This window comes from Elephantulus edwardii, unplaced genomic scaffold, assembly GCF_000299155.1.
Source record: "Elephantulus edwardii isolate Elephantulus edwardi_28Jun2011 unplaced genomic scaffold, EleEdw1.0 scaffold00029, whole genome shotgun sequence".
Lineage (NCBI taxonomy): Eukaryota > Metazoa > Chordata > Mammalia > Macroscelidea > Macroscelididae > Elephantulus > Elephantulus edwardii.
Genome location: NW_006399779.1, coordinates 4,643,343 through 4,668,974, shown reverse-complemented (window position 1 = coordinate 4,668,974; position 25,632 = coordinate 4,643,343). Strand labels below are relative to the sequence as shown.

The following is a 25,632-nucleotide window of genomic DNA, read 5'->3' as shown; positions in this document are numbered from 1 at the left end:
CATTGTGCAAAATTCAATCATTCTATCTCCAGCTTCATTTCTTCACCAAGTCCATGTTTTCCAACTACTGATTCTTCTTCCCTGTTCCCAACTTTTGCGTTCCAGTCACCCATTATTATCAATGCATCTTGATTGCATGTTCAATCTATCTCTGCCTGTAAGAGTTGGTAGAAATCATCTATTTCTTCTTCTTCTTTTTTTTTTAATTTTTTTATTTATTGTTTTATTTTTTTCTATTTCTTCTTCTTTGGTTCTGTTTGTTGGTGCATATATCTGGATGATAGTACTGTTCACTGGACTTCCTTGTAAGCGTATGGATATAATCCATACTCACAATATTGTACTTCAAGATGGACCTTTAAATTTCTTTTTTGACTATGAAAGCAACTCCATTTTTCCTCACCTTTTCATCTCCAGAATAATATATCATATGATCATCTGACTCAAAATGCCCCATGCTAGTCCATCTCATCTCTCCAATGCCTAGTATGTCAATATTTAGGCATTCCATTTCTTTCTTAACAATTTCTAATTTTCCTACATTCATGGTTCTCACATTCCGTGTTCCAATTACTAGTGTCTGCTTACAACTGTTCCTCTTCCATAGGATTGCTATAAATACGTCATACGTAACCTACTGCCAAGTGTTTTCTTAACATTATTTCCAGAAGACTTGGGCCAGGATACCCTTTCTGACAATTTTAAGTTTGATTAAAGGAGGATCACAATGCAACTGTGGTTTTGACCTTCTGTCAGGTCCAGGATTATTTTCCTCTCACATTATCCTCAGTTTTGCTAGCTACTTTTGATACTCATGGGTAGGAGTTGGGTACCTTGTGTTTATTTTTCAAATGGAAATATTTGTCATTTCCTTGGAAATTAGCATATTGTGACAGCAGTGTAAACAGAGACACTAAGTCACAAAACTTGGCAGAAGCTCTGTGGCAGGGACCTTTCCTCAGTACTGCTTCTGGCAAAAATCTTCCCCTGAAGCTGGTACATGGGATTTGGACTTACATGCTCCTAAGTGCAAGACAGGCAACAATGTGAGAGGCTAGTAGCAAGACATTGCAGAAGTGACTTGTGGACTAAGCTGGGGAAGGGAGGTCTGGATCTGGTAGGTGGAAGTGCAAGGAATGCCAATGGAAGAGGGAAAGGAAAGAGACAAGACACACGTGCTTGAGTGGGGAGGGGGAGGCAATGAATATATTAGTTATTTCTGTGAGGGAAGTGTCTTTCATCTGCTTGGTAAAATGCTTGTCAGATATTCTAAAAGTAAGCATCCAAATTAAGACAGACAAGGAAGAAGGATTGGCCATCCACTTCCGAAATGTAACAGGCCTTCAGAAACCCTGTGTACAGTAGAGCACACTTAAAGTAGACTAATAAATATGGCAACTGAGGTTAAGGTCTCAGATTTGGAAACACAGAAGAGGAGAAACAGTTCTGAGAAGAAACTAATAATTGGAACGTGCATGTGAGAAGCATGAATGTAGGAAAAGTAGACATTGTTAAGAAAGAAATGGAACCTGTAATTATTAACATACTAGGTATTAGATAAGATGGATTGACATGGGACAGTTTTAATCAGATGATCATATGGTCTGTTATGCTGGAGGTGAAAAGGTGAGAAAAAACAGGGTCACTTTCATAGTAAGTCCGTTTCTAGATCCATCTTGAACTACAACATTGTGAGTGGCAGGATGATATCCATACACATACAATGAAGACCTCTTAATACCACGATCATTCAAATTTGTGCACCAACAACCAGAGCAAAAGAGGAGGAAATAGATGACTTCTGCCAACTGCTGGAAGTCAGAATTAGATCGAACGTGTAATCAGGATACATTAATAATAATGGGTGACTGGAATACAGAAGTTGGGAACCATGAAGAAGGATCAGTAGTCAGAAAGTAAGGAGTTGGTGACAGAAATGAGACTGAGGGTAGAATGATGGAATTCTGTACAATCAATGATTTATTCATAGCAAATACCTTTTATAAGAAACATAAATGCAGGCTATACACATGAATTTGACTTGAGATGCATAGGAATCCCATCGATTACATCTGTGGAAGAAATTGTTGAAGTTCAGTATCAGCAGTGAAAACTAAGCCAGCTGATGATTGTTGAATGGTCCATCAACTGCTCATCTTCAAGTTCAAATTAAAACAAAAGAAGGTTAAATCATATCCACAGGAATCAAAATTTGACCTTGAGTCTATCCCCCCTGAGTTTAAAATCCAACTCAGGAACAGATTTGAGGCCTTGAACATTAATGAATGAAGACCAGATGAGCTGGGGGAAGATACTAAGAATGGCGTCCATGAAAAATGCAAAAGTCATTGCAAAGAAGGAAGAAGAGGAAAAGACCAAAATGGATGTCAGAAGAGACTGAATATTGCGCTAGAGTGCCGGGACGACAGGGCAAAGTATTATAATGAAATGTGCGAGGAGCTGGAGTTGGAAAATCAAAAGAGCCAGACTCACTAAGTATTCCTGAAGCTGAAGGAACAAAAGAATAAATTCAATCCTTGATTTGTAATACTTAAGGATTCTATGGGTTGAATATTGAATGATCCAGGAATCATTAAAAAAGATAGAAGTGAATATCCAGAGTCCTGTACCAAAAAGAATTGGGTAAAACAGAAGAATTTAAAGAAATAATATATGATCAAGAGGCAATGGTGATGAAGGAGGAAGTTCAGGCTGCTCTGAAGGACTTAGCAAAAGCATAAAGCCCCAGAAATTGATGGAATACCAATTGACATATTTCAACAAACAGATGCTTCCCTGCATGCACTCACCAGGTTGTGACAAGAAATCTGGAGGACAACTACTTGGCCAATTGACTGGAAGAGATTTATATTTCTTCTCATTAAAAAAAAAAGTGGTCCAACAGATTGTGGAAATTGTTGAATAATATCACTAATACTACACACTAGCAAAATCATGCTGAAAATTATCAACAAATGACTAGAACATTAACAGAAAAATACAAGCTAGGTTTAGAAGATGTCCATAGTACTAGAGACATTATTGCCAAAGTCAGATGGATCTTGACAGAAAGCAGTGTACCAGAGGAATGTCTTATCTGTGTTTCATTGACTATGCAAAGACATTTGACTGTGTGAATCACAACAAATCGTGACTAACCTTGAGGAAAATTGAATTCCCTGAACACTTTTTTTGTGCTTATGTGAAACCTATACTTGGATCAGGAAGCAGTACTCAGAACAGAGTAGGGAAACACTGCGTGGTTCAAAATCAGGAAAGGAGTGTGTCAGGGATGCATCCTATCTCCAGACCTTTTCAATCCATATGCAGAATAGATCATTTGGGAAGCAGAGCTTTAGGAGGAGAATTGTGGCATCAGGATTGGAGAATGACTCAACAACAACCTACATTATGCAGATGGCACAACCCTGCTGAAACTGAGGAGGACCGGAAGCACTTTCTGCAGGTCAAGAACTGTAGTCTTAAATACGGATTAAAGCTTAACATCAAGAATACAAATATTCACACCACTGGGTCAATTGGCAGCACAATGGTAGGTGGAGAAGAGGCTGAGATTGTTAACAATTACAGCTTGCTCGACTCCACAATCAGCACTCTTAAACCAGCAGTCAGGAAATCAAAGCATTAATTGCATTTGGGAAATCTGCTGTCAGGGACCTCACCAGAGTACTGAAAATAAACAATGTTAGTCTAGAGACTAAGGTGCACCTAATCCAGGCCATGGTCTTCGTAATTACTTGCTATGCATCAGAAAGTTGGACAGTGACTAAGGATGAAAGAAGAATAATTGATGTCTTTGAGTTGTGGTGCTGGAGAAGAGTCTTGAACATATTATGCCAAGAAAACACATAGGTCTGTCTTGGAGATGGTGAAACCAAGTTTCTCCTTGGAGGCTAGGATTTTGAAGCTCTGTCTCACATACTTTGTGCACAAGCCAGGAGGGACCAGTCCTTGAAGAAGGACATCATGCTCTGAATGAAGGGTAGAGGGACAGTGCAGGAGAGGAAGACCCCGGATGAGATGGATTGATACAGTAACTGAGGCAACTGGCAGTTGGTGTTTCAGAATTAGTGAGACTGGCCCAGGACAGGGCAGGTTTCAGAGCTGCTGTACATAGGGTCTCTATGGGTCACAGGCAACTTGATGGCACATAACAACACAGTTAAAGTGTATCTTTTTAATTTTGCTAAATCTTATCTTCTTTTTCCTTATTTGCTGTCATTTCTAAGATATATTTGCGACAACAAGACAAAACAGCAAGTATCAATCAAAGTGTTCGTGTTGCCAAGATGTCACTCGTTGACCTAGCAGGGTCTGAACGTGCCAGTGCTACAAGTGCTCAAGGTGTCCAATTTAGAGAAGGCACAAATATTAATCAGTCACTCTTAGCTCTTGGGAATGTCATCAATGCCTTAGCAGATGCAAAAGTAAGTATATTTTTTGTTTAAATATTTTATTTGGAACATACATAATTCCTAAAAGATATTAATAGATTTTGATCTTAAAGGTCAGTTGCAAATCAGATTTTAAGGGCATATCAGTAATGTTTACACATAGATCAAGTACTTCAGAGAGCTCAGTATATCAAATAAAGCTATGTTTTCAAATTTATTTAAATTTTCTTTTATAATTGAATGAAAAATAATGAATATTTAATTGATAATACTTTTCTATGATTCTCTTTATATCACTTATTTTGCTTGGCTTTTAAAATTATTATTTAGTGATTACCACAGCACATGTAATATATAGATGACACAAAAGCAAGCAAAAAAAGCATATTTAGAAACTAAATTCGATTCACATTCATGTTGCATGTATTGTCAAACTGGGCTAAACATTGGAAAATATTTGTTGATTTTCTTAGATAAAATCATGTCATAGACTAATATTTAAAATGTGTTTAGAAGACATTTGAAAACTTTTTTGGGTATATGATATACTAGAATGTTTATGGAAACATGCCATATTGGACAGCATATATGGTCTGTAAGGAAGCCCTGGTAGCCTAGTGTTAAGCTTCACTGCCAACATAAAGGCACATGTTTGTGATCCCCAAGCTCTTCCACAGGAGAGAGGAGGACAGTGAAATCCTGTGTGATTTACTGCCTCTGAAAACCTGCTAGAAGGGCAGCTTTGAATCTGTTTTGACTTGCCAGCACACAACAGTAACAACATGTTTGTACAGCATCCTTTTTTAAATTGCAGCTTCTTAGTTCTACTCAAGTTCTAAGAGCACAAATTTAATACAAAATGGCATTAGGGTTTGGGGAATCTTTTTCTAAATCAAAGTGAAAACTAAACAACATGATAAAAACTTTTTCTAAAGTTAAGACACTAGTTTGGTGTGTAATTGACTACTATTTTTAATCTAAAAGGATAGTTTATTTCACTACCAGAAATATAAATGTAACATTATATACTGTAACTGCCATAAAGTTTATTCCATTTGGGTCCCTGAGGCCATAAATCTTAATAGGAAGAAACTATCCATCTTGCTTCCAGAAAGTGGCTAGTGCCTTTGATCCATGGGAGTCATGCAACCTTTCACTTCATAATGCAACAATTAATAAGCTACAGACTATGCCACTGGATAGCAGACAACCAGAAAATAAGTGTAGTGAAACATTCAACCATAGATAGTAGACAACAAGAAAGTAAGTTATAGTGAAAACTAAGCAGTTATTAAGTTCTAACTTTATATTTGCTATTGGCTGATACAGGTATGAGAATAATAATCAAATACCTGTTTTTACAATCAGTTCTATCCAAATGCCATCTGCTATTCTGTAATTCTTTCTTGACCCTAGCGTGACCTAAGGTCAGATTTTAGCAGTTAAAGGGACTCTGTCCTTCATACCACAGAATAAGCAGATACCTTCACAAGTTTAGTAGTCCACATGACAGTGTTGCTTATCTGTTGACCACAGAGTTGGAGTTTTCCTTCTACGCCTTTAGGATGCCAGCAGTAAGTTCGTGAATTCTCTATGGGCTCCTTTACCTCTACTACTCTAGTTTTAACAATTCACTTGGAACAACTCATGAACTCAAAGAACGATATGTAACACAACAGATTTGGTATAGCATAAAAAGGTATACACATCTAAAAATTGTCAAACATTTTTATTCTTTTTACATAACTTTTTTAGAAAAGTATATTCTCAAAGACACTCAAGTCTTTATTTATCTAAGAGACTTCCTAGCATAGAGCTAACATAGCCCAGGAAGTAGGATGTAGTCCTCTCCCACTTTTGTGTTCAAATTCTTTGGGCCTTGTTGAATAGGCTTTACCTTTGTTACGCCAACTGATCTTCAGACTACAAGGTGGTCTTTGTACCTTGTGCTCCTCACTCATCTACACAAAAATCATCATGTGGTATAAACCAGACAGTTTTATTACTAACCCAAGGTTATTCCCTTTCTGCTGGTTTAAGTCCACCGGTGGCCCCATAGCAGAAACATGGACAATCTTCAGTGATTTACAACCTCAGAAACCCAGTGGAGGGCCTGCTATGAATTGGTTCTGTCTCGGTGGAAATGAATTTGAGTCTCAAATATTTAGGTATCAAAAGTGCCTCTATTAATCAGAAATGTTTCAGAGTTTTACAGTTATTTCTCTAGAATCAAGGGCACAGATCAAATTCCAAACTCAACAAGTGTTAAAGACTTGCTAAACAAGTCTTTATGTTTAACATGTGTTAAGTATAAGTGTTAGACTGGCACAACCTTTGTATTTAAAGAAGTAGAAGGCCGTCCAAGGGAATTAAAAATAAAACAGCTTTAACACCTTGTTAGTGTTAAGCACTTATCTTTATTTACACAGTAATTTCAAATAAATTGGCAGATGAAAGCTCTCTCCCACCTGTTGAGAATGATTTGGTAGTCTGCTCCCATAAAGGTTAAACCGTGAAAACCTTGTGTGGCAATTCTGTTCTGCTGTCTCCAGTCACTGTGAGTCAGATGATATCTGTAACAATAAAATAGGGTTTATTTTGTTGTTTGTTTTAGTTTATTTGCATGCCGGTGTTAGCTTCTATTGCCTCTGCTACTACCTCATGGCAACCCCATACATAGATTGTTGTGATCGCTAAATTGACCAATTGACTGATTTTTCACTAGTAAATTGATTGACCTTTCTTCCCAGTCTGTCTTAATCTGATCACTGCATTGAAATCTGTTAAGCACTATAGACTTACACAAGCCTCTACTGAGGTGAATGGTAATGCACCATTGGCCAAGCAACAAATGTGATTCTCTCCTGCACCACCACTGTCCCAGTATATTTGTATAGGGCACATATAACGTGTTTATTGTTTGCATCTTAATTCCTTTTGAAATATGAATGAGAATATTTGTTAATAAATGTTTTCTTTTTAAAAAGTTTTATATTTGCAGAAAAGATAATGAAGAAAGATTACATATATCCTACACCCAGCTCCTCCAGTTTTTAAAATATCGCACATTAACCCTACATCAAGTTGGTTTTAACTCGTAGCAACCTCAATTGGATTTCCGAGGCTATGAATGTTTACCAAGGGGAGTCGAGCCTTCTTTTTCCTTCAGAGTGATTGGTTGGTTCTTGTTAGCAGCTCAGTGTGCTGTACACTGTGCCAGCAGAGATCATATCTGACATTGTTGTAATGTGTTATTGAATTGAAACCAACTCATTGTTAACCCTCCAGCAAGCTTTGGCACAAGAGGAGATTGGCCATATTTTTTCTGTGAACTCATATTTGTTAGATAGAGTTAATGAATTAGTATAAATACATTATCATTAATTAATCAAACTAAATCCACTACTGACAGTCAGTCTGACTCACTGTAACCCTGTATTATGTTTCTGCAGCCATATATCTTTAAAGGTGGAGACTGCATTTCTATTCCTCTTCTGTAGCGGATAGATTTGAACCAGTAAACATTTGTTTTCCGTACGTAACACACAATGTCTCTAGAGTTCTTTATTATTAATTGAGCTCCATACTTATTTAAATATAGTATTAGCTTTATATATTTACTGAATAGCTTCTATCATCAATTGGATCACTGCTTGTATCATTAGGTCTGGGCAAAGATGGGCAGTGCTTAAATTTTTACAGTGAGGTAGTAGCAAGTTTGCGTTTAAATGTGAAAATGACTTAAAAATTCTTTTTTTGTTCTTTCAGAGAAAGAACCAGCATATTCCTTACAGAAATAGTAAGCTCACTCGCTTGTTAAAGGATTCTCTTGGAGGAAACTGTCAAACTATAATGATAGCTGCTGTTAGTCCTTCCTCTATGTTCTATGACGACACATATAACACTCTGAAGTATGCTAATCGTGCAAAAGATATTAAATCTTCTGTAAGTGTGTTTCTCTTTGTTATTGATGTATATTATTTTCTTAATCCTCATGAAATTATTAACTAAAGATGTATGTCTATAATGAGTTACAAAGCTCAGCATTAGAAATATCTTTACTGACCTAGTAAATTCAGTGTTAACTCAGTTAAAACATTAAGCATTTTGAGTGTGTGTGTGTGTGTGTGTGTGTGTGTGTGAGAGAGAGAGAGAGAGAGAGAGTAAAAGATAATTTGTACCTTTCTTTCAAACTTTTCTGTCATGGTGCATGTTGTTTGGATGACACTCTGGAATAATTGACCAGGACTTGCAATATAGACGTTTCCTGAGGGCACTGGTTTCTCACCATACCTAGAACATATGGCAGTCAAGAGTGATGCTCTGTTGTTGTTAGCCCAATACCACCACTTCCCTTCTCCTTTAAATGGCTGGACATGAGCACATTAGCTCATCTTTAGATATATGTCCACATACCATTTGTGTTAGTTACTAAGAAAGATCACCCTATATTGATTTATGTACACCCACCCATAGAAGGCATTTAGGGTTACATTATGAATTAAAAAGGCAATATATTAAAAATCTTATTTTTTTCTAAATAAGTTAAATGAGAAGTGGGCAGGACATTGAAATCCGTTACCTCATATATTTAATATGCTGTCTAGTATTCTATAGCTTCCAAGAGGTCATATAATTCTATAAAAATAAAACCTAGTTATACTTAGAAATGAGTGGCACATAAAATTAAATCTGAATTTCTTAAAAGTAAAAGGAAATAGAAATGAATAATTTATTTTGTGAATTATATCTTCTTAGATAGTTTAAAGCATTTTTCTGTGGAGGAGTAAAGCAGTATTGTAATAGATTTTAACATGAACTGATCATGTTTATCACATAGTTTATCTCAAATTCTGAATTCATGGAAACTGACTTAATGAGATAGAATGCTATTTTGCTTGTGTTTGTAACTATGTGATTATTATCTCTTTTTCCTTTTGTAAATTCTTTGAACAGTTGAAGAGCAATGTTCTTAGTCTCAACAGTCATATAACTCAATATGTAAAGATCTGTAATGAGCAGAAGAAAGAGGTATGTTTACTTCCTGGTTATGCTAATTTCCTTCAATTCCTTTAATTTATGGGACGTCCTAATTGTCTTAAAATGTAATGTCTTTCTATATAATAATTATAATTGGATTTATTCTGTTTCCGTAACTGCTAAAAGTGAGCTGTGTTTTTAGAATGATGTTCGTGTATAATGGAAACTTGTTTTGTACTTTAACTGGTGTTACCTCTCTACTAGATTTTGATGTTGAAAGAAAAACTAAAAGCCTATGAAGAACAGAAAGTGCTTGCTGATGACAAAAACAAAGTAAACCTAATAATGCCAAATCCTCAAGAAAAAGAAATCAAAAGGTAAAAAAGCCAACATCTTATTATGAGGAATTTATTGTTTCAAATTTCGTCAGATATTGAATATTTATCAATCTTTTTTGTATAAATTGCTTTTCCTACAAAGAAGACAGTTTTCAAAATTTTCCAATTGATGGTTCAAAAGATGAAAATTTTTTAGTTTTTCTCAGAAGGTAGTAAAGAATTCTTAAACCAACAATTTTAAGAATTACTCAGTACAGAAAGACCCTTTAGAGATTTTCAGAGTATATCATCAGCATATTAAGAATACCTTTCATAAAATAATCTATTCAGCTTTGATTAGAGCTGTAGAATTATTTATCCTCAACAAATCCACAGAGTGTGGTAGAGAAAGAAAACACTGCAGGGTATCTTGCTTTGCATAAATTTCACTTTGATAAATTAAAGGTAACATAACAGATAGGAGTATATCTATTTAAGATGCAAGCACATGCAGTGGGAAGTACTGTGTCATAAACTAACAGCATGCAAGCTTGCCTGGATCCCTGAAGCCAGTTTTCTGTTATCAGTAAGAAAAGCTAACCACAGTTGAAACCAATGGTCTTTATGTTGTTTTAGAATCTAGAGTACATAGGAGTCTTGAAGTACATAAGGTAGACAGGAAGACTCTAATTAATAGTGATTTCCACCATAACTTCAACCAGAACAATTGTGGTATTGTTACATCAAAAGAATAAATTAATCTTAACATAAAATATATCTGATTGGACAAAAAAAAAGACAAACCAGAACTTTTTCATTACCTACACATTGTGAGGAGAAGCCAGTCCTTAGAAAAAGACTTCATGCTTGGAAAGGTGAAGGGTTACTAAGGACAGGGAGACTCTTAATGACATGGATTGGCATAGAGTGACTAAGACTGCACTGCAGTATATCAGAGATGATAAGGATAGCAAAGGATAGGGCAGAGTTCAGATCTGTTATTCATAGCGTTTCTACGAATCATGATTAACTTGATGGCACCTAACAGCAGACATTCTAAAAAATAGCTAAATGTGAATGATTTCTTATTGATTTAATCTCATAAAAGCACGCTTTAAGATGGCTGTGTTACTAGTTACTGTTAATTCAACATGGGTTTAGTTCTTACCCAACCATATTATTCTCTCTTTTTTTCTTTTTTATTTAAATAACAAGCTTCGCAAAAGATAAAGACCAAACCCCCTTCCATCAAGTTGATTTCAACTTACAGCCACCTGTAGGACTTAGAATTATCCTATAGGGTTTCAAGACAGCAGATCTTTACAGAAACAAATTGCTTCATCTTTCTCCCACAAAGTGGCTGGGCGATTCTACCCACTGACCATCTTGTTAGTGGCTGAGCACCTTACCCACAGGGCCACCAGAACTCTAAAAGGTAAAGAAGACCCCAGCTATTCAAATTTGGAGTCACTGTTTATGTAGAATGTTATAGGTCAGCAGTACTTAACCAGGTCTAGTTTCCCAATTAAAACTTTATAATAGGAGGGAGAGCTCTGGTGGCGTAGTGGCAGAAAGCTGCGCTGCAATCCCGAAGGCACCCAGTTCGAATCCACCAGATGCTCCGCTGGAGAAGGAGGGGCAACAACAAGGGAAAAAAAGGTGAAAAAAACCCCCAGCAACTTTATAATAGGACTTTTCTGTTGTTGTATACTGTAAGTGGATGAACATTTCTTTTTGATGAAATGACTTAAGAAAGAGATGATCTTAACTATGAAATAAGCCTTTATTAAAATATATTCACATTTTTCAACTTGCCCTGTAACTGAGTTTTAATTTCTGGCAAAATATGTTAATTTATTTCTAGAGAAAGTAATGACAAAATTGTAAATTCTATTGCCTTTGTCATTTTCCCTCAAAATCAATGATTCTTGAAAGAAAACGGAGCTCTAGGGACTTAGTAGTAAGAAGCCGCACTACAGTCCCAAAGGCACAGAGTTTGAATCCACTAGCTGCTGAATGGGAGAAAGATGAGCCTTCTCCTCCCGTGCAGTTTACTGACTCTGGAAGCCTGCTGGATGGTCAGATATGGATCGTTCTGACTCACTAACACACAACAACTTTTATTCTGTTGACTATGTTGTTACATAGGACTTCTTTACCATCGTTTTCCTTTTTTTTATTTTAAGTTGATTTTCATGAACGTTTACAGAGTCTTTGAATTCCCATTCATTCATTGTTGCACTTTTCTCCCTGCCCACCCCTATTGCCATCATTTTCAATGTTTCTTTTTGATAACAATATAGAAAATATTTTCTGTTTTATAGTATTTAAACGTATAAAAGAAAGAATATCAGTATTTGCTACCTGGCAGAGTTGTTTAGATAGTATTCTAAAAGAAATCATAAAAGCAAAATACTGTTTTAGGTAAAATATAAAACTTCAGTCTGCACTAAGAGGTGTGAGAAGTATAATACTCATTGTTTGGCAACTAAAGATCTGCTGGTTTTTGTTTTCTACTTACTTGAATACATGTCTCTGCAAACTGTATGAACTTTGATATATGACGGTAGTTATAGAAAGGCTTTAGGCCTTTAGTTCATAGGGATGCTATGAGTCATGCTTGACTCGACAGTAATCTATAACTACTTACTTGAATATTTTATATGATAAAAAATAGTTACTAATATTTTCTTAGGACACTTGTTCTTCACTGAATAACACTGTTATAAAATGGGTCAGACATGGGGGAGTTGGGGCAAAGAATGAGAAAAAAGTAGATAGATAATATTACAGCAGATCACATAGAGGGGTAGAACTATCTAAAAGGAATATAAGATTAAGCATTATATGTATCACAACAATCTGGAATAAGGGTTGCATTGTGAGAAGGGAGGGGGAAAGAAAAGGTGGAAAAATAAAACATTTATACACACACACACACACACACACACACACACACACACACACAGAGTCTTTAAAAAAGAAAATCTCTGAAAATCTCCGTTCTTAATTTTCTTCTCATTCTTATACACCACTAACCAAAATAAATCATGGACACAGTGTTTCAAAATTGACTGATACTTCTCTATGTCCTTGAGTAAAGTCTTGGAGAAATGTTAAGAAATTACCTTTTGGTATTATCCTAAAGATACCTTATCAATTCATTTACTGGCATTAGCGTTGTTGTAATATAATACAGTGAAAGTGCGATGTCCGTACATACTTCCTATGAAATATTTATTAGTTTGACAAACTGCAGTAAAGTCAATGTGTTGTGGCTTATATTCATTCCCGATAGAGTTTCATTAAAAACTACTGACGTAAATTGGCTGTGTTTTTACCACAGATCCTTACAAATACATCTAAAATTCTAGCCAAAGAACATTTATTTTTAAATGCATATACTTTATTATAATTTTGTTTTAAAAGTTTCACAGTTAATTTTCCTTTGAGATTCTTGCCAGTGTGTGACTGTTCATTTTGTCAGTATAACTCAGTTATTTATGTTTTCAAATCATAAATATAATTTTATAAAAATACAGTGTCAAAAAATACAAAAAATGTCACAAAAAATACAGTGCCCTGATGTCTCCTGATCCTGATAGATGTAAGTTTACTGGTCTGGGTGCTTTTATAGAAGTTAGTTAGTTAGTTAGTTAGTTAGTTAGTTAGTTAGTTAGTTAGTTAGTTAGTTGGTTAGTTAATTGGCTTGAGGTCTTTAGGAATTTGGAGGAAATCTGGTCAAACTTCCCCACCTTAGTACTTTGGATCAGTTTTGTCCTTTAGAAGAAACAAAGCAGCTTTTTTAGGTTTACCATGTTCTAAACTTGGATGTTCTGGGCCCTGGCAATGTTAGTTGACTTATGCCAGGCAGTAGGGGGTACCTAACCTTATGGTGTGTTTTCACTAAAACAAATTCTGAAGCTGAAAACTATCTCTCTCACCTTCTCTAGGGGGCCATGGAAGCACCATGTGATTAAGCCTCCTACTGCTTATTTCTTCACAGTGCGCCAGCACCAAACACAACACAATGTTGTATAGGTGTCGGAGCCTTGTGAATGGGGATAACAAGTAAAGATTATTGTCCATTTCCCACAAACATATTTAAAAGAAGATTTATTTTTGTTAAGCATTTATAGTACTTATAAACATAAGCATAGATAAAATATAATATACTTCTAATCTTACAGGCCTTATGTTACTTGCATATTTATATCACATAACCTTCCTTTAGGGGAGAGACAAAGGGAATTTTAAGTTACTAAATTAGGTTTAATAACCTTTTCTAAATATTTTTTATTATTTACTAGCAAACAGTCACTCTGATTTACTTCATTCAGGCTGATGAGTAGTATATGTATTGTTCATGTGTTTCTTTTAACTTTGTATGATTTACAATGTATTTCTTTTTTATTTTTTTAAATTTTTTTATTATTAATGTCAATGAAAATTTACAGAGACTTTGGATTTCCATTCATTCATTGTTGTATTTTTCTCCCCTCCCAACCCTCCCCCCCATAATGCATTTCTTTTTTTTTTTTTCATAATGCATTTCTTTAAGTAAACTTTATGTACTTTATAATAAAATTAACAAAACTCCAATATGTTTGATTTTTGGTAGATTCCAAGACATTCTGCAGTGCTTGTTCCAGAATAGAGAAGAAATCAGGCAAGAATATCTAAAGTCAGAAATGTTAATAAAAGTAAATGAACTTAAGACATTCCATGAACAACAATGCCATAAACAAATAGAAATGATGTGCTCTGAAGACAAACTACAAAAGGTGTTTAACAATTTGTGTAATTAAATTTTAGAAAATATAAAAATAAGAGTTCATTTAATTCTATCATCTTGATACGGGTTTTATTTTCTGCATCATCTGTGCCATGCTAATACTCAAGTCTTGGAGTCACTGTTTGGCCAATCCATCTGGTTAAGGTTCTTCTCTTTTTTGACCCACTACCTTTCCCACCATAAAGTTAGAGATCATGAGGATAGGGAGGGCAAGGTTTCAAATTATTGTTGTTTCACTGGTTCACTATAAGTGGTAGTCAATTTGATGCCTTTTAACAAGACTTAAGGGAATCTCTAGTGATGTCGTGTATACGACATCACAAACCTAAAAGTTGCCTAACTCCCGTAGTTCAAATCTACCAGCAGCTACTCTCAGAAAAATGACAGACTCCTCCCAAGGAAAATTTGTTTATAGCTTCGAAACCCGAAGGATGGTCATTATGCATTTGAACCTACTAGACAGCACTGAGATTAATTGGCTGTAAGTAAAATAAGAATTTAAGAATCATGAATTACAAGCAGGCTCTGTTCCTGGGGATATGAAACTATCCCCAGCTAGATAGTTCCTAGAGATTAAAAAAGTTGAAAATTCTGCATAAGTAATAACATCAGTTTTGGTGTTCATTTATAAGTTAGAGTCTGGTTTCGTTGGTTTAAGTTTTAATTACATATACTGAAATACTAGTTTTCTCAGCTTCCCAGTAGAGTGTGTATATGTGTATATGAACTTTATCGTTTTAATGTCCAAAATGTATCAAATACTACGTTTTGCCATCAAGTCAATTCCAACTGAGGGTGACCCTGTAGATAAAAGTATAATTGTTCCTAGGGTTTCCAAACTTCAATCTTCATGGCAGCAGATTGCCTTAGTGTTCTCCCATGGAGCATCGGGTGGATCAGAATCCTCCAACTTTGTCCTTATTATATATATTATAATGAAATGTGCGAAGACCTGTAGTCAGAAACTTAGAAGGGACACATTCACCTGGCATATTGTAAGCCGAAGGAACCCTCAAGCTGTAATACTTAAGAATGCTGTGGGAAGAATGCTGAATAACCCAGGAAGCATCAAAAGAAGAGGGAGGGAGTATACAGAGTCACAGTACCAAAAAGATTTGACTGAAACAGAAAAATTTCATGAAACAACATATGATCAAGAGGCAGTGGTGATGAAGGAGGAAGTTCAAGTTGTTCTGAAGGAATTGGCAAAAAACAGTGCCCCAGGAATTGAGGGACTACTAATTTATGTATTTCAACAAATAAATGCTGCCCTGAACATGCTCACCAGGTTGTGCCAAGAGATCTGAAGGACAATCACGTGGCCAATTGACTGTAAGAGATCCATATTTGTTCCCATTCCAAGAAAGGTAAACTAAAAGAGTGGAAATTGTCAGACAATATCATTGATATCATACGTAAACAAGATTCTGCTGAAGACTATCCACAAATGACTGGAACAATACATTGACAGAAAACTACCAGATGTGCAGGATGGACTTAGAAGAAGCCATAGCTCTAAAGACATTACAGCCAATGTTAGATGGGTCTTAGCTAGAAGCAGAGTATCAGAGGAATGTCTTTCTGTGTTTCATTGACTGTTTGAACTTGCATATGCCTGAACAAATACTCAAATTTAAAAGTCAGTACTGTCAAGCCTAAATAGATTCATAGCTGACTGTCAAGTAGGTTTTCAGAGACTGAAAATCACAGTAGAGAGTGTGTATCTTTCTTCCACAGCTACTAATAGATTAAAACCACCAAAAATATTTGGCCTTTGCTTTATCAGCACAATTTCCTGTGGAATATACCACTAGAATGCCCTAAAATTTGGACTCATTATTATGTCTAGTTGACACCAACTCCTAGCTGACCCTCTAGTGGGTTTGCAAGGTTGTAATTGAACAAGTAATTTTCAGTTTTTCTCTTGAGAAGCCACTGGTAGATTTAAGCTTCTAGAGAGATGTGGTGGTTGGGTGGGCAGCTTAATTTCCACCAGAGCTCCTAATCAAATATAGACCCCAGTTATCTGGCTCCAGAGTCTACAATTACTTTTGCAAGGAAAAGAATTGTCAAGATTTCAAGAGAGAATTTTTTTTTAAAATAGAACTATAACCTAACTTAATAGGGTAATAATGGTTACCTGACAAGGAAATTAAATTTCTTTACTAATATCACAATTACTTGCTATGCATCAGAGAGCTCTATAATAACTAAGAATGAAAGAAGAAGAGTTGTAGTGCTGGAGAAGATTCTTGAACATACATACCATGGATCACCAAGAAAACAATTAAGTCTGTCTTGGAGAGAGTGAAACAAAGTTTCTCCTTGGAGGATAGGATTTTGAAGCTCTTTCTGATACACTCTGTGCTTATGGCCAGGAGGGAAGGATATTCAGAGAAGTACATCATGCCTGGAAGGGTGGAGGGACAGCACAGGAGGGAAGGGAAAGACTCTGGATGAGAAGGATTGATACAGTGACTAGGGCAGTGAGGGTAGGTATGTTGAAGTCAGTGAGACTGGCTCAGGACATGGCAGGCTTCAGAGCTATTGTACATAGGGTCACAATGAGTCGCAAGCAACTCAATGGCACATGATAACAACAATACACATCAAATCATTGCTTTGTGTTTTTTTAAAAAAATTTGTGAACGTTTACAACTTATATTGCCTTTCTTTAAATCTTTCATACGTCTCTTACAGTATTAATTGACTAACATAACTAATTGTACTATCTCCTAAAACTCTTATTTGTATGATGCCTCACCCAACTTAACCTACTTATTAATTTTTTACTCCCCTCTTTCTTAAATACATTGTTTTTCAGGCCATCTGCAAAAGAGATCATAGACTCGCAATGTTGCAAACTCATCGTCACTACTTGGAAAAGAAAAAGGAAGAGGAATTGAAGCAATTTGATGAGAATACTAACTGGCTCCATCGTGTTGAAAATGATATAAGCCTTTTAGGCCTAAACGGTCATATTGCAAAGGTACAGATTTGTATGTTCAGATTATTTTGTGAAAACGGAACTCTTTAATGTTGTTGAGTAAATATTTGTTAGAAGATTATGATTGCACTCTCTGTGATCTTTGAATGAATATTCAAGTGTTGTAATTTACCACACCTCTGCTTCACAAATTACATACTTGTTAAGCTTTCTATATGTCAGAAAAGTAAAAATATTTTTACATTTTAGTGTTTTTAAGTGATTGCATTATTTTATGTAGAGAGAGGCTAGCAGAGTAGACAATGATGACAATTTGACGTTAAAGGAACAACAAACAGCATATACTATTTCTTAATAAAAAAGCTAAAAATAGTAGAGATGGTAAGACTCCAATGTGGATATTTATTGAGGATTTTTCAGGGACATAACCTACACTTCATTCATACTAGGTATCTTCAAAATATGTTCTTGAAAATATTTTACTATGTGATAAGAGACTAGGATAATATTCTATAGTAACGTCATTTATAAAACTCTTTAAATATTTTCTACAAAGAAGTGAAAATAATGTAGACTTACACACCCATGTTTATAGTGTCTTTGTTCACAATAGCAAAGAGCTAAATGCCCATCAACAGACGAATACATAGAGAAGCTGTGGTATAGTCACACAATGGAATACTATGCAGCATTGAAAAACAAGGAACTCATGCAATATTATTCAAAATGGGTGACCCTGGAGGACATTATGCTGAGTGAAATATCTCAGTCGCCAAAGGACAAATACTGCATGGTGCCTCTTGTAAAATAGGACTGACATCGGGGCTGAGGGGAGACTGAGAAAGATGGGTTCAGTAATGTATACTGCATTGAAACAGATGAGGGAGAAAACTGTTTAAAAGGGATATGTGATTAGGTATTATTGTCATGACAGGAGTCCAGAACAAAGGCTGCATAGTGGAGTGGATCTGGGGGGAGGGATTGTATAACAATGAAAGAATTTTTCTTTTACTTTTCAAACAGAAGAATGTACTAGGGGGAGAGGAGTGGGCAGGGAGCAAAGTGCAACAATGAATGAACGGAAATCCAAAGTCTCTAAATTTTCATTAAAATTAATAATGTAACCAAAGAAAAGAAGAAAATAATATAGACTTTGGTAAGTGATTATTTGGTAATTTTAGTTGTTTGGTATTTGTTTTAAATAGCAAGTCTAACACTTACTACATTTAAATATGTAGTATTGATAAGACAACTTTGGATATAATTTCTCATTTGTACAGCAGCAACACAATATATTTCGTATTAAAAAGTTAAATGAAGTACTACATGTAAAGGCTTAACGTCACTTGACATACAATACATGATTGGTGAATGATGATATTCCAAACTAATAAAAAAATAGTTAAAGCTAGGTTTATACCACAGGAGCACAACTGAGCGACATTTTTCCCTTTACTTTTTTAGTGGAGATTTTCTACTCTTTGAAAAAAAAAATCTCAACAAAGCTATAGAACCTCTTACTTCAATGGAAAATTAGTGGAGAGATACATTCATATCTTTTTCCAGGATTTTTTTGGGTTTTTTTAAAGTAATTTAAGGTTCCCTGGAAACAAGGAACATTGGAAGTTATACACATCAGTGAAAATTAATACTATTGATACAATATCTCAAAAATCAAACACAATATTTAAAAATTCTTTTTAGACAAGAGAAAATAATAGGACAACACGACAAAGCTTGGGATGAAGCCAACGCAATACTTAGATCAAAATTTATAACAATCATTCCCTATTCTAAAATACTGAGTTCAAACAAATAACCTAACTCTGGGAATGATCACAACGAGGATAAATTGAATACAGAATAGTAAAGCAATAGTCAATGAACCCAGAAATACTTAGTCTCATGAAAACACTAATATTATCAACTAACCTTTAGCTAGACTGACAGAAACCCCAGGGAACATGCAAATATCTAAGCTAGAAATTAAATTTGGATTTTATTACTCTACAAGAAAAGAATAATACTGTGAACAATAACAAATTTTTCTTAATATTTCATTATAATATTGGTAAAATTCCACTGTTAGTATTTTTTAAATAACTATGTATTTTATTTTGTTTTCCTCAGGACCTCACTAAAGATCTTCGGTGTCACCATTTACACCTCCAAAACAAAGATTTGCAAGCACAAATTAAGCATACAATGGATCTAGCTGCTCTTCAAGAACAACAGAATAGGCAGACTGAAATGTAAGTCCATGGATTTAGCTATTAAACAAGTTTTAGCGCTATAGACCTAAGATATTTTGAAGCATAGAATTTTTTTTTGCCCATTGTTAGAAAGTTGAATATTTCCTTGAATTGCATACATTGTTTTTTAAATGTCTGCCAACTTCAGAAAAATTTAAAAGAATTGAGAGTAGCATGCATGCTTCTTTCCTTCCAAGTAATAATCTATTACAGTGCTTTATAGATTTTATTAAATACCCGAGGATAATGTAGAGAATGCAAAGACTAAGGTCTGAAAACATCTTCTTGTTATTATTTTTTTTTGTACTGTTAAGTCAGAACTGACCCATAGCTAACTCTCCAGAGGGTTTGCAGAGGCAGTTAATTACACAGGAAGAGACTGCCCATACTTCTCCCATGGAGCAGCTGGTGGCCTCGAACCATGTGCCACAGGGATTGCAGCACAGCTTCTTTTCACTAAGCCACCAACACTCCTAGAAAACATCTTAGACATAATGAAACATCTTGAGAGACTGAGTCACTGAGCTTGTCAGTCATTTGACGTAACATAGACCACCGTGATGATGTACTCTGTCTCAGTTGGGTGAGTAGCAAATGAATGGGATCTTAAAGCTTGAAAATGACCTTACAGCATATAACAATGGATCTCTAAAGGACTTACTAGTCCATGCAAACCATAGACTTCACTACTGTTACACCTGAAGAACTAGATGGTGCTCCACTAATACTATTATCTCTTCAAGATAACAATGGAAAACCCAGGTAGAAAAGGTGGAGGGGAAATTCAAAATTGTGGAAAAGTTCAGGCTCACCAGACTAGTCTGATAGAGTCTAATGGAACACGTAAGGCCAAATAGTAGACAGGCTGACAGAGTAAATAATATCAGAGTAAAGTCTTCCTTAGTATATAGTTAATCACACAAGACTAACAGGACAGCATTTTTTTTAAAAAAAAAGAAATCTGACAAGGAAAAGATGAAAAAGGAGGAAGAGTAAACTAAGAAATCAAGTTAAAAGATAGGAAAGAACTTAATGTCATCAAACAAAATATATATACATTTTGCTAATTTGCTCTGTAAACTGTCATTCCGCTTACAATGTTTTAGAAACATACATTGCTGTTAGGTGTTGTCGAGTCGAGTATGACTCACAGTGATCCTATGAACAATGTAGCTGAACTCTGTTCTATCCTGCACCATCTTCACACTTCCCTACACACAAGAGCCCATTGTGGCAATCAGACACTTTCAAGAGCAAATCTTTACCAGGAGAAGTGGTAATAAATGTTGGAGAGGATGTGGCAAGATAGGAACTCTTATACATTGTTGATGGTATTGCAAAATGGTACAACCACTCTGAACACAGTTTGGCACTTCCTCAAAAAGCTGAAAGTAGAAATTCCAAATGACCCAGCTATTCCACTGCTTGGAATATATCCCGAGAAAGTGAGAATTGAGGCTCAAACGAAAACTTGTACACCAGTGTTCATATCAGCATTATCACCATCACAAGAACATGGTAACAGCCTACATGTCCAAGCACAATCAAATGGATTGAGAAATTATGGTACATTTATACACTAGAACACTGTACCACGCAGTAGCAATAATTTTTGTAAATTGCTGCCTAACTTGGGAGGGACTGGAGAACATTATGCTGAGTGAACTAACTCAATCCCATAAAGACAAATACTGTCTAAAACCATTATAGAATAAGTATGAAGATCCAAGGGGAGGGAGGGTGAAGGAAATGGGAAAGATCTGGTGTGAAATACAATGTGTTCCAACTTTGAAAATAAATCAGTATAAAATAATTTTTTTTAAAAAAGATTATAACAAAAATGTCTTTAAACATTAGTTTCTTCTAATTATTAGAATGTAATAATTAGAATATAATTTTATGTGTATATATATATATACACACACATACATACATACATACATACATACATACATACACCCCATGCTGGTAAAGGTGGAGAGTCAGAGAAAGAAAGAGAGACAATAAGGGAAATAAAACAGTGACTATCTGTGAGCACAACTATTTCAAAGATTATGAGGATGGAACAGCATAGTTCAGATCTGATCATGGATGATAAACACTTTCTAACATAGCTGTTCATAGAGTCACTGAGTCACAGTCAATATAAAGGCAACGAACAATATATTTACTATAAGAAATTAATACAGTTACACACATAAGATAAAATTTTATCTCCAAAGTCAAGGAAAGGGGACGAGTTGTAACTCTTATTTAGAAAATTGGGGAATCAGCATCAGAGAAATACTAATGGCAAATAGTTTGAATTTTAAAGCTGGTCTTGGATTTGAATCCTAGTTTGTACTTCAGTGTAACCTTGCATAAATTGTTTCATTTAGCAAAGCCTTAATACTTAAAATAGTTCTAAAATAATCAAATGGCATAAATATATTACATGATATAGTTACCTGATAGAGCGTCCCCAGGTTTAATGATTCACTCATTTGACAGAAGAAGACTTGATGCCTTTGATTTGTGGTGCTGGAGAAGAGTTTTAAACTTGCCATGAACCACCAGGAAAACAGATATGTCTATCTTGGAGAGAGTGAAACCAAGTTTCTCCTTGGAAGCTAAGATTTTTGAAGCTCCTTCTCACATAATTTGGCCATGTGACCAGGAGGGACCAGTCCTTGGAGAAGGACATCATGCTTGGAAGAAGGTAGGGACAGCCCAGGAGAGGAAGACCCTAGATGAGATGTATTGAAAGGGTAACTGGGGCAATGGAGGTAGGTGTGTCAGAGTCAGTGAGACTGGCTTAGGATAGGGCAGGGTTCAGAGCTATTGTACATAGGGTCACTATGAGTCTCGGGCACCTTGACGGCACATAACAACAACAGTCAAATCACAGGTATGATAGATTTCATTTTGATGATACATGATGATATAGCACATTATATAATATGATAACGTCAAAAAGATAAAAAGGAAAAAGTGCACGTGGAAAAATCTGGAGAATAATCCACACAAGCTTCTGAGTATCTTCTAGTGGAGTCACATATCAAAACCAAACCAAATCCTCTGCTGTCAAGTTGATTCTAGCTCATTGCAACCTCCATTAGATTCCAGAATCTTTACAGGAGCAGAATGCCCATCTTTCTCCCATAGGCAGCTTTCGGGTTGAATTACTAACAGAAACTTACACAGTACATCAAAAGAGCTCCTTAGTGGTGTTTGTATTAGAGGTACTCAGTTCACTCAGCAACATGTATGGCATCACATATGACTTACCTATCAAGAAAACTTTTTAGGTAGCAGTCTCCCCAATTTTTATTGGCGTTGATATGATATATAATTTCTAGCACATACCAAAATTTCCATGCTCAAAAGGGAAGCAATGTTTGATATTAACCACTGTATGTGTACTAATTCCAAGTTTCTCAGCACTAGCTAATAGCAGTTGGACATTTGTAAGGATAGTAGACACAGACCTATTGTGTTAATTCTTTTTTGCAACTTCTGATTATTATAGGCCCAATGAGTGACTGATTATCCTTACTGACTTTCTGATTAATGATACTCTCCTCTCTTTCTTATTTGCTTGCCTTAAATGGAGACCCTCTACCCATTATAAAGTATCACAGATATTTAGTTATTATTCTTGTTTTTAATACATTGAGTCAAATTTGACTCATACTCAAAAACTAAATCCACAGTCTTGAAGTCAACAGTAACTCATAGAGATCCATGAAAGCAGAGTGCAGACCAATTGGTCTCTGCAGACAGAAAACATACTAGCTGATAATTTTTGGTTAACTGCAAATTGCTTTAACCATGAATCCACGAAGGCTTCTTTCTGACCCAAGACAACTCAGGCCTATAAAAGGCCCTAAAGGATTCCCAAGGTTGTAATGTTCATATACAGATAATTTGTTCCTTTTTTCTCATAGAAGTCCTAATGGATTTGAAACACCAACCTTTTGCTTTTGTAGCCAAGTGCTTAGGTGGCATCAGTCCACTCTGACTCAGAGCAATAGTGTATGCACCAGAAAAAAATCCTGCCCAATCCTGTGCCATTATCACAATCTTTGCTGTATTTAAGGCCAATGATACATCTACTAGGTCTGTCCATCTCTTTGAGGGCCTTACTGCTTTTCACTGACCCTCTATTTTCCAAGCCATAACAACTTTGTCAACTGATTCTCCTCAATTTGAGTAATGCCACATCAACAAATGAAGGTGAAGCTCTTCATGAGTCTTATTTTGATTGCCTTCTAGCTTGAGGGTCTTATCTGCTGGCACTGTATCACACAGTGTTCTGTTGCTATTCATAGTGTTCTCAAAGTCCTGCTATTTCAAAAGTTGATGGCCAGGCCTGCATCTTAGTCTGGAAGCTCCACTGAAACTTGGCCACTATAGGTGCACCTGATGGTATTTAAAATAATCTAGCATACATTACAGCATCATAGTACTTATTACTATTATATGACAACCTGAAGCTTTCCCTTTTTTTCCTCTCCCTATTTTTCTAAATATTTAAATCAACTCAAACACAAAACGTGTTGCCATTCAATCACAGTTGACTCATAGCTGACCTATCTGTGGGCAGTAAACCACACAGGTGGAGATAGTTTGTTTTTATCCTATGTAAGCCTCTGTTGGATTCCAAACTCCTAGAGAGGCTTATATCTCATCTCTTGTGGACACCAGAACTCCCTAGTCAACTTGATATGAAAACTGTGCATTGCCTTATATGTTAAAATTAATACTTTTCCCCTGTTGGTTTATCCATAAGCACTTCAAATATTTCTCTTCCTCTAGATGTTATGACTTAGCCAGAACAAGCCTTAGTATACAAGAGTAAAAATCATTCATGGGGTTTTGTTATCTTCTTTTTATAGAAATGAAGGACTTTCGGTTGAGTGTACAAGTTTTCAGCTATTTCGCTGTTCATTTCTCCGATGAAATCTTGTATGAAAGTCTAATACCTAGAAAAAATTAACTTAGTACTAATTTATTGAAATAAGAAAACTTTTGTGTTAGAATTCTTTATTTATACTGTCTTTATCAAGAACTTTCCTTAAGCTCATTCTGAGTCTCTTTCTGCGAACCATTGATTTAGGTCATGAAAATTAACCTAAAGCAAAGTTGTAATTTAGCCTTCTGTTGATTTTGTGGTTGCTGTTGTTGTTGTTTTATAGTGTTATATAGCAAAAGATTAGTCCATTTTTTTACATAGTATATTTTTCATTTCAATCCCATGGAAATTAATAACTGTCTTTAGTTTTTTAAAGTAAATTACTCTTGGCCAAAAGTATATATGTGTATTAGTCTTGAAAACAGTTTTTCATATAAGTAGGGTCAAGTTGCTCACAATTTTATAAAAGAAGAAATTTCAGTTTCATTGTGTCAGATAGACACGAGTATGTCAAGCTAAGATTATTGTTGTTGTTATGTGCCGTTGAGTCACTTGTGACTCACAGTGACCCTATGTACAGCAGCCCTGAAATCTGCTCTATCCTTTGTCAATCTCATTGTCTCCAAAACACCTATACCCATTACCCTAGTCACTGAATCATTCCATCTCATCGATGGCCTTCCTCACTTGTGCTGTCCCTCCAGCCTCTCCATGATGCCCCTCTCCAGAAACTGATCCCTCCTTGCAACAAGAGTTTGTAGTTTATATCTGTATCTTTCCAATCAAATTCTTAATATTTTAATAATATGTTCAGATATTTGATTTAAATGTATATTTTTATAGAAATAAGGGAGATCTGGTAGCCTCATGGCAAGAAGGTGTACCACAGTCTTGAAGGCTTCAATTGCTACACTGAAGAAGGGTGTACATTCTCCTCCCATGTATTTTTTTTTTTATTAAATTTTATTAGTTTCAATGAACATTCACAGGGATTCTGGGCTTTCACTCCTTCATTGCCGCACCATTCTCTCC

The 25,632-nt window shown here is 35.5% G+C and overlaps 1 protein-coding gene across 1 annotated transcript in view; it reads left to right on the top strand.

Moving 5' to 3' along the window:
- KIF18A (kinesin family member 18A) overlaps positions 1 to 25,632 on the top strand; it is an 84,479-nt gene that overhangs the window by 9,827 nt on the left and 49,020 nt on the right. The window contains exons 5-11 of the mRNA XM_006883775.1: positions 4,251 to 4,448; positions 8,184 to 8,360; positions 9,372 to 9,446; positions 9,660 to 9,772; positions 14,334 to 14,496; positions 17,332 to 17,496; positions 19,585 to 19,706. Of these exons, the coding sequence (XP_006883837.1) occupies positions 4,251 to 4,448; positions 8,184 to 8,360; positions 9,372 to 9,446; positions 9,660 to 9,772; positions 14,334 to 14,496; positions 17,332 to 17,496; positions 19,585 to 19,706 (1,013 nt within the window). The remainder of the gene's footprint in view (positions 1 to 4,250; positions 4,449 to 8,183; positions 8,361 to 9,371; positions 9,447 to 9,659; positions 9,773 to 14,333; positions 14,497 to 17,331; positions 17,497 to 19,584; positions 19,707 to 25,632) is intronic.